The sequence below is a fragment of the Dryobates pubescens genome, chromosome 10 (assembly GCF_014839835.1).
Source record: "Dryobates pubescens isolate bDryPub1 chromosome 10, bDryPub1.pri, whole genome shotgun sequence".
NCBI classification, from domain to species: Eukaryota; Metazoa; Chordata; class Aves; order Piciformes; family Picidae; genus Dryobates; species Dryobates pubescens.
Genome location: NC_071621.1, coordinates 28510294 through 28522378, shown reverse-complemented (window position 1 = coordinate 28522378; position 12085 = coordinate 28510294). Strand labels below are relative to the sequence as shown.

The 12085-nt window shown below is 43.3% G+C and overlaps 1 protein-coding gene across 1 annotated transcript; it reads right to left on the bottom strand.

Moving 5' to 3' along the window:
- Nucleotides 1–5185: 5185 nt before the first annotated feature.
- Nucleotides 5186–9382, bottom strand: MSANTD4 (Myb/SANT DNA binding domain containing 4 with coiled-coils). Its single transcript, XM_009905664.2, has 2 exons — nt 8770–9382; nt 5186–7137 (listed from the first exon to the last, which is right to left on the bottom strand). The coding sequence occupies exons 1-2, from the start codon at nt 9229–9231 to the stop codon at nt 6562–6564; spliced, it is 1038 nt and encodes a 345-aa protein (XP_009903966.1). The 5' UTR covers nt 9232–9382; the 3' UTR covers nt 5186–6561.
- Nucleotides 9383–12085: the final 2703 nt, after the last annotated feature.

Genomic DNA, 12085 nt, shown 5'->3' with positions numbered 1-12085 from the left:
AGGGGAGCTTCTGGGGGTGGGGGGTGGGGAGTGAGCTGAAGAGACAGGTAATGCTGCTGATGCTCTTTGGTGGCAATTGCATCAAAGGTTCTATGAAAAAGTGAAGAAACATGAGTTATTAGCTTCTGTTCCCCCTTGCAAAGGGGATTGTAGAAACTTATTTGGGGGGGAGGGGAAACAAAACATGAACATAATTCAGGTACCTTTTGAAAAGTACCTAACAGATTATTGCCCATTTCAAGATGATGCATATACACAACAACCAGTCCTGGATTACCTAAAAGCCTGGCAGAGCAGCAGTGACAACTTTCACCCCCAGCCAAATGGTGACTTTCCTGATGTAACTGAAACCCCTGTGCTCTACTTGGGAAAAGCCACAGGAACCCGAGACCTACTTCTCTCTCCCTCTTGGACCCTTCATGATATTTTGAACAGCTGACCAAGAGGTTTTTCTCAACACCTGAAACATCATGAGGATAATGACACTAGCTTTGCCTCTTTTTGCCCAGTCTTGCTGTTATCCTGAAGAGAGCAACAGAAGCAACATCCAGGACATCAAGATTTGGTGTCACAGTTCCTAACTCTGCAAGTGGGTGCTGAACTGTTTCATTCACTGCAGGTTGGTCTGACTAGCACCATTGCTATTTAAAGACCTCCTGGACTGTTATTAGGGAGACTGAGTGGGTCAAAGGTAAGCATGTAGCTTCTCCTCCATGTCTCTAATCCAGGGCACAGCCCAGCTGCCTAACTTTGGTTTGTGCTAATGGGAAAATCATAATGCTGTTTGCAGTGGAGAGTCAAGCAAGATAAAGTAAAACTACAGCTGGAGGTGGGGTTGTTGAGAGAGGTAAGCTCTTCAGGGATCTAAAGGGGGGGAAAAAATGTACCACCATGGAAAGATTATGAAACACCACAATGGAAAAGACAAGAACAAAAAAAGGAGAGAGAGGAAAAGAAACATTCAGAAGATGGCAACTCAGCACCACCAAACAGCTATGCTGGGGAGCCTTGGGGGATGGTAAAACTTTCCTCTTCTGGCTGATGCCTGGGAGTCTGGTAAAGACGCCTTAAGGTGATGAGGATACTAATGCAGTTGCTCAAAATGACTCAGAAATGACACAAGTCACCTTACTCAAGGAAATGAAGTTGCATTTGAATCCTACCATGTTTTCTCAGGGGTGTCCTGATGGGAGTGTGGCTCCTTTCCATCCTAGGCTGTTCTTGGGGACTGCATCTACAGCCTTACCCTATGACCTTTTCTAGCTGTTGTTAGGAGACTTACATATTAGCCAGCCTATCTCCAAACTGCATTGTGAAAACACCTGGACACAGGATCGCAGGATGTTAGGGGTTGGAAGGGACCTCTGGAGATCATTGAATCCAACACCCATGCCAGAGCAGGATGCATTCTGCGTCTCTTCCATAATGCCTTGACCAGGCACAAGTTGGTGGGACTTAGCACTAATAACAGACAGTGAGAAGCTCTCTGAAGTAGTCTTTATTTTACCTATGCTATCTGACCTTCTGGTCTTGAAATTACTGGCTAGAAACCCCTTCATAGTGTACTGACCTTAAGGGCATCTATGAAGGTCCTAGTGCACATTCCTGCTGCATCACAGCAAACTACAAGGCACGCACAGAGTGCAGAAGTCTGCAGTGGCTGTGGAGCTGATTGCTGCACTTCAGGCTGTGCTTTACTCCTCACCTTTCCCATTCATGCATTCCCATGGGGGTCTACAGAGCTACAAGAGCTGACATCAGTGCAGCAGACAAACTCAATAAAGCAGTTCAAAATGACCATTGGGAATATTTCCAGTACTCTGATTTACCTGTCACCAGTTTCACCTGCCTTCCCTCTTACTAAATGTTTGATCTTCATCCCCCTCCATTTTTTTTTCTCCAAATACTTGCAACTTTTTCCATATATACATAGATTCCCTCATATATTAAAACACTTCCCAGTCTGGCAGTGTTGCTCACTACTCACAACAGAATAGCATAGCATAGCATAGCATAGCATAGCATAGCATAGTATAAAATAGAATAGGATAGAATAGGATGGAATGGAATGGAATGGAATGGAATAGAATAGAATAGAATAGAATAGAATAGAATAGAATAGAATAGAATAGAATAGAATAGAATAGAATAGAATTAACCAGGTTGGAAAAGACCTTTGAGATCATCAAGTCCAACCTATCACCCAACACCATCTAATCAACTAAACCATGGCACCAAGCATCCCATCCAGTCTCTTCCTAAACACCTCCAGGGATGGTGACTCCACCACCTCCCTGGGCAGCCCATTCCAATGGCCAATCACTCTTTCTGTGAAGAACTTCTTCCTAACATCCAGCCTAAACCTCCCCTGGTGCAACTTGAGACTGTGTCCTCTTGTTCTGTCACAGGCTCTTCTTTAAACAGGAGTAAAAAAATCCCTTCCTCTCTGGCAGGGGAACTGAATTCATGCATACATCCTGGCTTTGGTGACATTTCCATGGTCGAAATCTTGCCCTTAGGCTTTTCTGTCAGGATTGCAGGTTGGTAAACCAAGCAATTAAAGTTTAAGAGATTGCAGATTAGTATTGACATTTAAATTCAAATTACCACAAAATGACTGCAATTTTGGTATGAAAAAAAGAAAAAAGTCAGCTCTAAAGTTGATGTATTAAACTCTGTAATTTTCTCTAAAGTTTATGTTTAAACTGCTTTTTCAATGATTTATGATGATACTTAATTTCATCATTCAGTATTTTCCAAAAGGTTTTGTATAACCAAAGGATACATCATTTCCCTGGGAGGCTGAAGAGTTGTTAGAAGAAATAATTGCTTACATACAGCTCTATTCACATTTGGAGAAATGTTCACATTCCTGAAACAGTTCAGAGTTCAGGAATGGTTCACATTTATCTATTTATTTTCCCCCAAGCTCTTTATTGCTCTTGGGGCACAATTCCCTAGATAGCCAATGTAAAATACAAACCATTATCTTAATGGTTAAGTCATCCAAATGGAAAAAAAAAATGAAGACAGAGGTGCTGGTATCAAGCAGCAGAGTTGAAACAGGAGCCAGACTCCATACTTGCTCCTTCCCAGCCAAGCACCTCTTGCAGGCAAAGCCCTAGGAAGGTTCTCTGTCCTGGCTTGGGGCCTCCTGATGCCTACCTCTTCCACATCCAGCTATGTTGCCCCTTTATCCTACTTCACCTCATTTGGCAGTTAGTAGTTTTCTGGAAGGTTGGTCACGTCAGGATACAGAAATCATGAAACCAAAGTTATCCTCCTCAGTAAATGCTCTACACACTGTTTTAAAAGTGAAAGATAACAAATTTCTCTAAATCTCTAGAATAGAATAGAATAGAATAGAATAGAATTAACCAGGTTGGAAAAGACCTTTGCGATCATCACATCCAACACCATCTAATTAACTAAACCATGGCACCAAGCATCCCATCCAGTCTCTTCCTAAACACCCCCAGTGATGGTGACTCCACCACCTCCCCAGGTAGCCTAGAATAGAATAGAATTAACCAGGTTGGAAAGGACCTTTGAGATCATTGAGTCCAACCTATCATCCAACAGCATCTAATCAACTAAATCATGGCACCAAGCATCCCATCCAGTCTCTTCCTAAACACCTCCAGGGATGGTGACTCCACCACCTCCCTGGGCAGCCCATTCTAATGGGCAATCACTCTTTCTGTGAAGACCTTCTTCCTAACATCCAGCCTAAACCTCCCCTGGTGCAGCTTGAGACCATCCCTTCTTGTTCTGAAGCTATTTTTAGTATCAATTCACTTGATATGTATGAAGGAGATGAAAAATTGTCACTTTATTTCAGTGCATTTGGTTTGCATGGCAAAGTTTTGCTAGTGGAGGGGTGCTACAGAGATGCCATCTGTGGCAAGCTTCCCCTGAATCTGACAGAGCCAATACCAGACAGCTGCAAGATAGACTCACCTCTGGACAAGGCCAAGTCTATCAGTGATGATATCAACCTCTGGGATAGCATATTGAAGAGAGGAAAAACCCCAAACCTGTAGAACCATAACTGTAGCCAGGGAGAAGAGAATATGAGAGAAACAACTCTGTCAACACCAGTCAGCGAGGTGTTCCAGGCACTGAAGCAGATTTCTCTGCAGCCCATGGTGAAGAGACCATGGTGAGACTAGCTGTGACCCTGCAACTCATTGGAGTCTACAGTGAAGGAGATGTTTACCTGCAGCTTTTCAAGGGCCCTGTGCCAGAGCAGCTGACCACCCAAAGAAGATTATGACCCCATGGGAAGCCCACACTGGAGCAGGCTCCTGGCATGAACTGTGGGCCTATGGAGAAAGAAAACCACAGTGGAGCAGGTTTGCAGGCAGGACTTGTGACCACGTAGGGGCCCACAATGGAGCAGTTTGTTCCTGAAGAACAGCACTCCATAGAAAAGACCCACACAGGAGCAGCTTCTGAGGAAATGTAGCCCGTGGGAAGGCCTCATGCTGGAAAAATGTGTGGAGAACTGGCTCCTGTGGGAGGGACCCCATGCTGAAGCAGGGGAAGAGTGTCAAGCGTCCTCCCACTGAGGAAGGAATGGTAGAGATGTGTGATGAACTGACCACCGCCCCCATTCACTGTCCCTGCTGTCGGGGAGAAAGTAGAGAATATCAGGAATAAAACTGAGCCTGGGAAGAAGGGAGGGGTAGGAGGAGGCTGGTTTCAAGACTTGGCTTTATTTCTCATTATCCTACTTGATTTTGATTGGCATTAAACTAAATTAATTTTCCTGAGTCAAGCCTGGTTTGCCTGTACAGTAATTGCTGAGTTATCTCTCCTTGTCTTTACCTTGAGCCAGCAGGCTTTCATTCCATTTGCCCTCCCCTGTCTGGCTGGAGAGGATAGTGACAGAACAGCAGGCACCTGATTATCCAGCCAGGGTCAATCCACCACAGTCAGGAAGAAGAATTTCAGAAGCCCTACCCTCTGGGGCATTTCTATCCATCTGGTTTGCCTCCTTCCTTTTTTTCCTTTCTAAAGCAAGTGCTGGTTAGTTTAAGTTCCACTCTGACGTTCCTCTTCTGATTAACTACACAGGCACCAGTAACTTTAGGGTGCTGCAGTGCTGAGTACCCAGATTCCACATGTAGCCCTGTTTCACTGTGAAGACACAGAGTCTCAAAAGCATTTTGGATTGTAGTAGTCAAATTTATTTCCACTGTAGAAGCACACTTGTTTTGGCAATAAAAAAATAACATTTTCTTTGTGAATAAAAGTAATCCTGTAGTGGTATAAATATATTTACTTGCACAAGAATCCATGTAAGTCACTCAACACATATTCAGACTCCATATTCTCACAGTCCTAAGTATCAAATGGAGTGAACAGAAGAGAGTTACTTGCAGAAATACAAGAAATGTGAAGTCTGGCTCAGTTGGGATTTAAACACACAGGAAATAATAGAAAGCTTTTTTGTTTCTTGGGTTTTAAAAATTATTTTACACTAACACATTGCTTATGAAAAATACTGACAGTCTTCAGCACTGATAATTTCTGTTTGACTCTTTAAAACATACTATATGGTGTCAGCCATAGAAGTCTCTTCTGGCTGCCTCACATGACCTCAGTGCTGGGCAGGCAGAAGTAATCTCAAGGGTGTTCAAGATCAGTGCTACTTTGTGCTCAGCCTGTTGTGTCTCCACACCAGAGACTCCCATCACCAGCTACTCTCTTTCAAGGAACAAACCAGGTCTAGCAATTTATTTCAAGGGGTCATCACAGACTCATCAGACAGCATGTTTGGCAAGTCCCTATGCTACAATAAGACAGGTGCTATATTCCAAATAGCATCATTGCTGACCTGGTGCAACCAACAGTTCAGCTTATAGTAGGTATGACTGATGTGTAACTTTATCTACAGCATGAATACTTCATGCAAAAGGAAATGCACTGTGTTCTGCACTCCCCCTTCCGTTCAAGCAATGGAACAATGGTAAACAAAACTGGAGTGAATTTAACTTAAAGTATGTACTTCAACTTTCAGATAATTCTTGAACTCTTTTCCCAATTGTGGGAGTGGGAAAAAAAAAAAAACAAAGAGAGAAATTAAATGTAGTGAGTCACCTCATGACTCTGTGTTACTGTGTTCTGTCTAATTTATACTTCTTTACTGTGTGGGCTAACATTAGCACCATGCCCTCACAACATATGTTGATTTATTCTAATTCTTTACTGTTAGTACAGTGAAGAAAGCACAAGCTTCAGCCTTGATTCTTCTCAATGTGTCTATGAGAGGAGGACACCAAACTAATACAACACAATACTGAAGACAAGAGAACATAACACTTAGTTCTGATACACTGAAAAGGAATTTCACACAAGATCATTTAAGTAGGCACACTGACATACTGAGCACCATTTTTTTTTTCCTTGGTTTTTTTTCCTCTTTTAGTTTTAACATCAACATTCTACTCTGAACAGAAGAATGTTAAGCCTCTAGGACAGTTTCAGCATTAAGAAAAGAACTACCTCTATTTTACAAACATCAAAACACTAATGCTGACACTTCGGTCACGAAGCTCACTGCAAGTGACCCTCCCTCTGAATTCGAAGGCGCTCCTTCTCCACTTGCAAGCGTTCCTTCTCGATCTGCAGCTTCTCTGACTCAAACTTCAGGAACTGCAGCCTCTCCTTCTCTAACTGCAAACGTTCCTTTTCAAGTTTTAACTTCTCAGTTTCTAGATCCAGAGGCTGCATGATGGGTTTTTCTGTTTGGGTGAGGTCATTTTCCACAGCAGGTTTCTCGGCATGCAGAGTCTCTAGCCGGAGTTTCTCCCACTCAATCTGCAGCCGCTCCTTCTCAATCTGCAGTCTCTCGCGCTCCAAGTCGACGTGCCGCAACCGTTCCTTTTCGATTTGCAGCCGCTCCTTCTCTACCTGCAACCTTTCAGCTTCGATGTCCAGCCGCTGCTTCTCCAGCTCCACCTTTTGCTTCTCCAGATTTATAAGCAAGTGAGAATCTTCATAGGCTAGCCTAGCTTGAGCAGAGCTCAGATTTCCAAACTCTTCAATGTGAGGGAAGTCTGGTAGGTCGTTTTCCTTCTTTGAATCTGGCAAAACCGATGACAAAATTTCTTCTTCTTCCTCAATAGGAAACTGCAGACGGGAATGTGACAGACATGAATTACATACCAGTCTTTATGCCAGAATAAATTTGTAACACACAACTCCACTGAGAAGAACGTACTGGGGCTTTTTGTCATAAAAGCTACTCAGAACTGCCTATCTCAGGCTGTGAAATAACCATGCCTGATCAAAAGACTGCTTTCTACCTTTACAAATAAAGTGTGCTTCTCTGCCTGTGTAAGTTATCTGATCATGAAGAATGGAAAAGTCAGCTTGTCAGTGGACATGCAAGAACAGACAGAAAACACTGCATGATAGATATTACAGAGCGTTCAGAACCACTGATAGAAAATTTGAGCTAACATAACATACATTGCTCTTATTTTTCATATAGGTGAGTGACATTTATGTAAGCCACTAGGAATTTGTTGTGAGCAGTTATCAGAGCAGTTGGATCTACAGGTTACATGGTATGTCAGTTAACCCAGCTTTCACTAACTGGAGGATTCAGTTTCTCAAAAACATGTAACACTGACATTTTTCACAGGCTCCTAACCCTTAAAACTGTATTGTGGGTCAATAGACATGAATTGTTTAACCAATTTTCTATTATCATCACATTTGTTGTAAAGCTATTTATGATGCAGATGACTAGGTAGTATAGGACCACTTGTGTAGCATTACAGCCCTCATATGCCACAAATTCATAGTACAGAATGGATAACGTTTTCCTACAAAGCATGCTGCAAAAGTAAGGCAAACTGAGGAACATACAAGTTCAGAAAGTCTTAAAGTAATGAGCGCACTGCCAGTCTTCTAGCATCAGAACAGACACACTGTGCCTCAGCAGTTATCAGACAGCAGTCTTACTACCATTTAACAGTTTATGCTGATTTTTTTTCCCTATCACACATCTCAGTTGAGCCAAGACAGGAGCTTATTCCCTCCCCATCCAAAAAATCCCCACACCTCAAACCAAAACTGTTTAAATACTCATTTTTGGAATGAGGACTATATTTATGTACAGGCACAACAAAACTATCCAAACATTTGACTTCATTCCTGTTAGCTGCCTACCTTAGGACAGACATAGTACTACTAGGAGCAACACAGTGTCTACAGGATCCACAGCAGCTTGTCAAACACATTACAATTCTGACAGAAAGGAATGGCTGCTTGACTTATTCCAATACCTCCATGTCCTGTGGGTTTGTTTTATGAAATACAAACAGTATTCTGTTTCTGTATTCTACTTTATCTACCTGCAGGTACTGTAACTTAAGGAGGTGAATTTCTCTCCCCTGTTCATCCACCCATCTTGCCTAAGTATTAAAATAACCAGTTTCCTTCAGCAGCGTATTTTCCATTCTACCAACTGAACTAATTCTTATTTATGGCACATACAAATGGAAAACACATGCAAAAACATATTCGAAGTTTAAGAAATTCACTTTGATAATGAACACCCAAAGACCTTGCACACAATTCCAAGCTGCTAGATTTGAATCTCATCTCTTTGAAACATGTTTCTTTCTACAGTTTCTTTAATTCACACATTCAGAAAAATCAGAAACAGATGTTATAAAGATAAAAACAAAAAGCCTTATGCTGAAATGAGACAAAGGACATATTGCATGTAGCTAATACATGTCAACCACTCACTTCAAAATTCTGAGGATCCTCCTCTTCCTCTTCTACTTTGACTTCTGTCAAAGATCCACCAGCTTCTCTAAAGTCAGTGATATTTTGCCATTCAAAACTAGATTCAATTGCAAACCCCATTTTCTCATCCATGTCTTCATTGAGAGAGTCATCTAAATTGGATGAAGGAAGATGGAACCCAGCACCTACGACTTTGATGTTTGCATTCAGACGTTTTCTCTTCATGAGTGCTCTCCAGTCAAGGTATCGCCTTTTCACCTCCGTCCCTGTCCTTTGCTCTCCTTCACCTACTGCGTTTACACACTCTGCTATTTCCTCCCAAGCTTTCCGTTTCATCTCATTAATTGTTGTATTAAGTTGCTTTGAAAAGAGTACTTCTCTCCTTTTCCTGATTTCCTTAAGAAGAGTTTGAGTTTCCTGAACACTAAAATTGCTTTTTCTTTTTCTTTTTAACTGTTTCATTTTTTCCAGCTTTAACCTAATAATTTCACCACAGCAGACACAGAGATGATCTGACACTACTCGGTTATTAACACAAACAAGATTTAAAGGCCAATGAAAGCAGAACTCAATTCTTGTGAATTTTCTCTTCACTTTGCAGTATTTTCTTATTTGTCAGGCTTCCTAAGAGAAAAAGAACAAACAACATAAATCTCCAAGGTATACTTTCATTTAATGAACTGGATTCCAAAGTCATCATATAGGGAATGCATGTTTTGAACTGGTTGTCCTTTCAATTAAAAAGTAACCATCTTGTTAAACTCTGACTATAAAGTTGCTAAAGATACCTTCTCTAATCTCATATGAATGACAAATTCATTCATATATCCAAACTCACAAACTGTTGATACTTCCATTAATGAAAACAACAAACTATTTTCCTTCAACTCTTATGAGTTTTGCTACTCAGAATTTGCTTAAGGCTGAAATTTGACATACACATTTCAGTTTGAATGCTAAAGTACTTCCAAAAGGAGCTAAATTTGTTGTATCACTACTTCAAATCCAAAAATTGTTTAGAGGACTAGAAATTTTTGAGAAACATTTAAAATGAGGCATTATTTCCACCCAACCCCCCCCCAATGACATTAGTATGAAAACCTGAAGTTTTAGGGGCTTTTCTGACAAGTACAACAACAAAAAAGAACTAGAATAACTCTGCTGAATGTCAGAGATTAATTTTTCAAACAAACACTGTGCATTAGAGATGTTTTAAGAGGACACAGACTTAGGAATAAGTCACTACATGCCCACGGTGAACACTACAAACTCTGTCAGATGTGATGGCTAGCTCCAAGTTCATCCAGCCCTCTACTCTCAGGTCCTTTGCCTGATGCTGGAGAGAATAATAAACCTGTTAAGACTCTGTGCAACTCTGTACAGAAAGTGTAAAATTTTAGTAGGCAAAACCAGGGGACTAATGTAGTGAGATGAATGTATCCTAGACCATATAACCAGGGGAAAAAACCCTCAAACTGAAAGCAGAAATTGAGAATAAAAAGTGGTTCACAGACTGTTTGGTAATGGTCCAATTTAGGATTTATTTTGAACTTTGGACCATGTTACCTACAACTTTAGATTGGCTTAAGAGGCTTTAAATCTAGCAGGCAAACAATTCAATTTACTGTACTTAGAATGTCAAGCTGTTGTTTGCTTACTATTAACCTAGTACACACTTTCTGTCCACCTGAAGCAAATGGCTTGCGGATTATATATTTGATTGCTACTGACTAATGGACTTAATCCTTAAACAACTGACCCCAGCTATACAGAATTCTTAAGTTACTAATTCATTTCCCCCCCATTATTCTCCTAAACTTGGTGAAAACATACATGTCAGCACATTACACAAAACCTCTCTATTTGGGGATAATGCACCTAACAGTGTAGACATCATTCTTCATCTCCTCTGTTCTATTGACTGGTTCACTTGCAAAGTTTTCCCTATCAAGTAACACTGTTTCATACTCAGCATGTGAGCATGCTGGCAATAGAAAATATTTTTTAAATCTACAAGATTTAATAAAATATCCTTTAAACTACCTCAGCTTGCCACAATTTAAGACTTTTGTACTATGCGCAGATTTACTACAGGAGCACCAAGGTCACCAATGGACAGGAGCTTGCAGGTTAAACATGTGAAAAGACAAGCACTATAAGGAACCAGCAACACTTGAAAGGGTCATTTAAAAAGTAGAGAGGAGAGATGCCGAAGATGGGTAACAGCTGTGGATTCGGGTCGTTGAATATACGGATTCATCGGTGAAAGGTTCTCCTTCCTCTCAAGCAGCAATGGCCATGAACCGCAGAACACCTCCCGGCCGAGCAGGGAGCGCTTTTTGGAAGGATGAAGGCTCCCAGGGCTCAGCCAGCGACCTCGCCGCCGGCCAGTGGGGCCGGCTGGGTCCCGCCAGGAGGCGCACGAAGCCCTGCGGGGAGGCCGCGGAAGGCAACAAAGAAAGGTGGGGGTACGTCTGACTGCCCCGGCCGGCACGGGCCTGAGGACCACCGGGCCTGCTCCCCAGAAGCAGCTGCGCCTCGTCCGCGGCAGCGGGCCCAACCCCGCGCTGATCTACGGGGTACAGGTGGGTGCCCGGGCCGCAGGGCAAGGGCTCCCTCAGCAAGTGACCCACAGGCGGGCCGGCGAGGGCCGGCAGGACCCGGCTCTTCTAGTGGGATGAGGAGGAAGACCTCGCAGCGAGGCCACCGAGAACGACGGCGAACAACCGCGCCACCGCTCTCAGGGGACGAGGGCGGCGAAGCCCCACCACTCTCTCCCTACAAAGGGGACGGGGGCTGCTTACACCCAGCATGGGCAACAGCCTCACGGGAGGAGCTGTTGCCTCATATCTGCAACAGCTAGCCCCGCTCCACTCCCATACCCCACCAGTTCCCCGGGGAGCCGCACGAACTACTCACCTACGCCCAACTCGCCTCTCCGGGTCGCCGGCCCTTTAACAACCAGCGCCCTCCCATTGGGCAAACTGCGTGCCTATCAGTCCCTCCCGCACGCCTATTGGCAGTCCACGTCCAACACTTCCCCTAGCCCCACCTTCTCACCACCCTGACGTTCCAGACGGGCCAGAATCCCCCACATTGGTTTCGAGCGCGGCAACTCCTCTCCCAGAGGGACTGCCGCCGTACACCAACTCCCAGACAGCATTGGTTACAGATCCTGCTTGTCTTCCCGATGCCTGCCCGTGATTGGCTAACGCTTTCCAAAGCCTGCCTCTCCTCTCAATGAGCTTCCGGTGGCGGGGATCTTGCCGGGTCATGGAAGAGCCAGACAGGGTGGTTCTGGTGTCTGTGCCCTGCC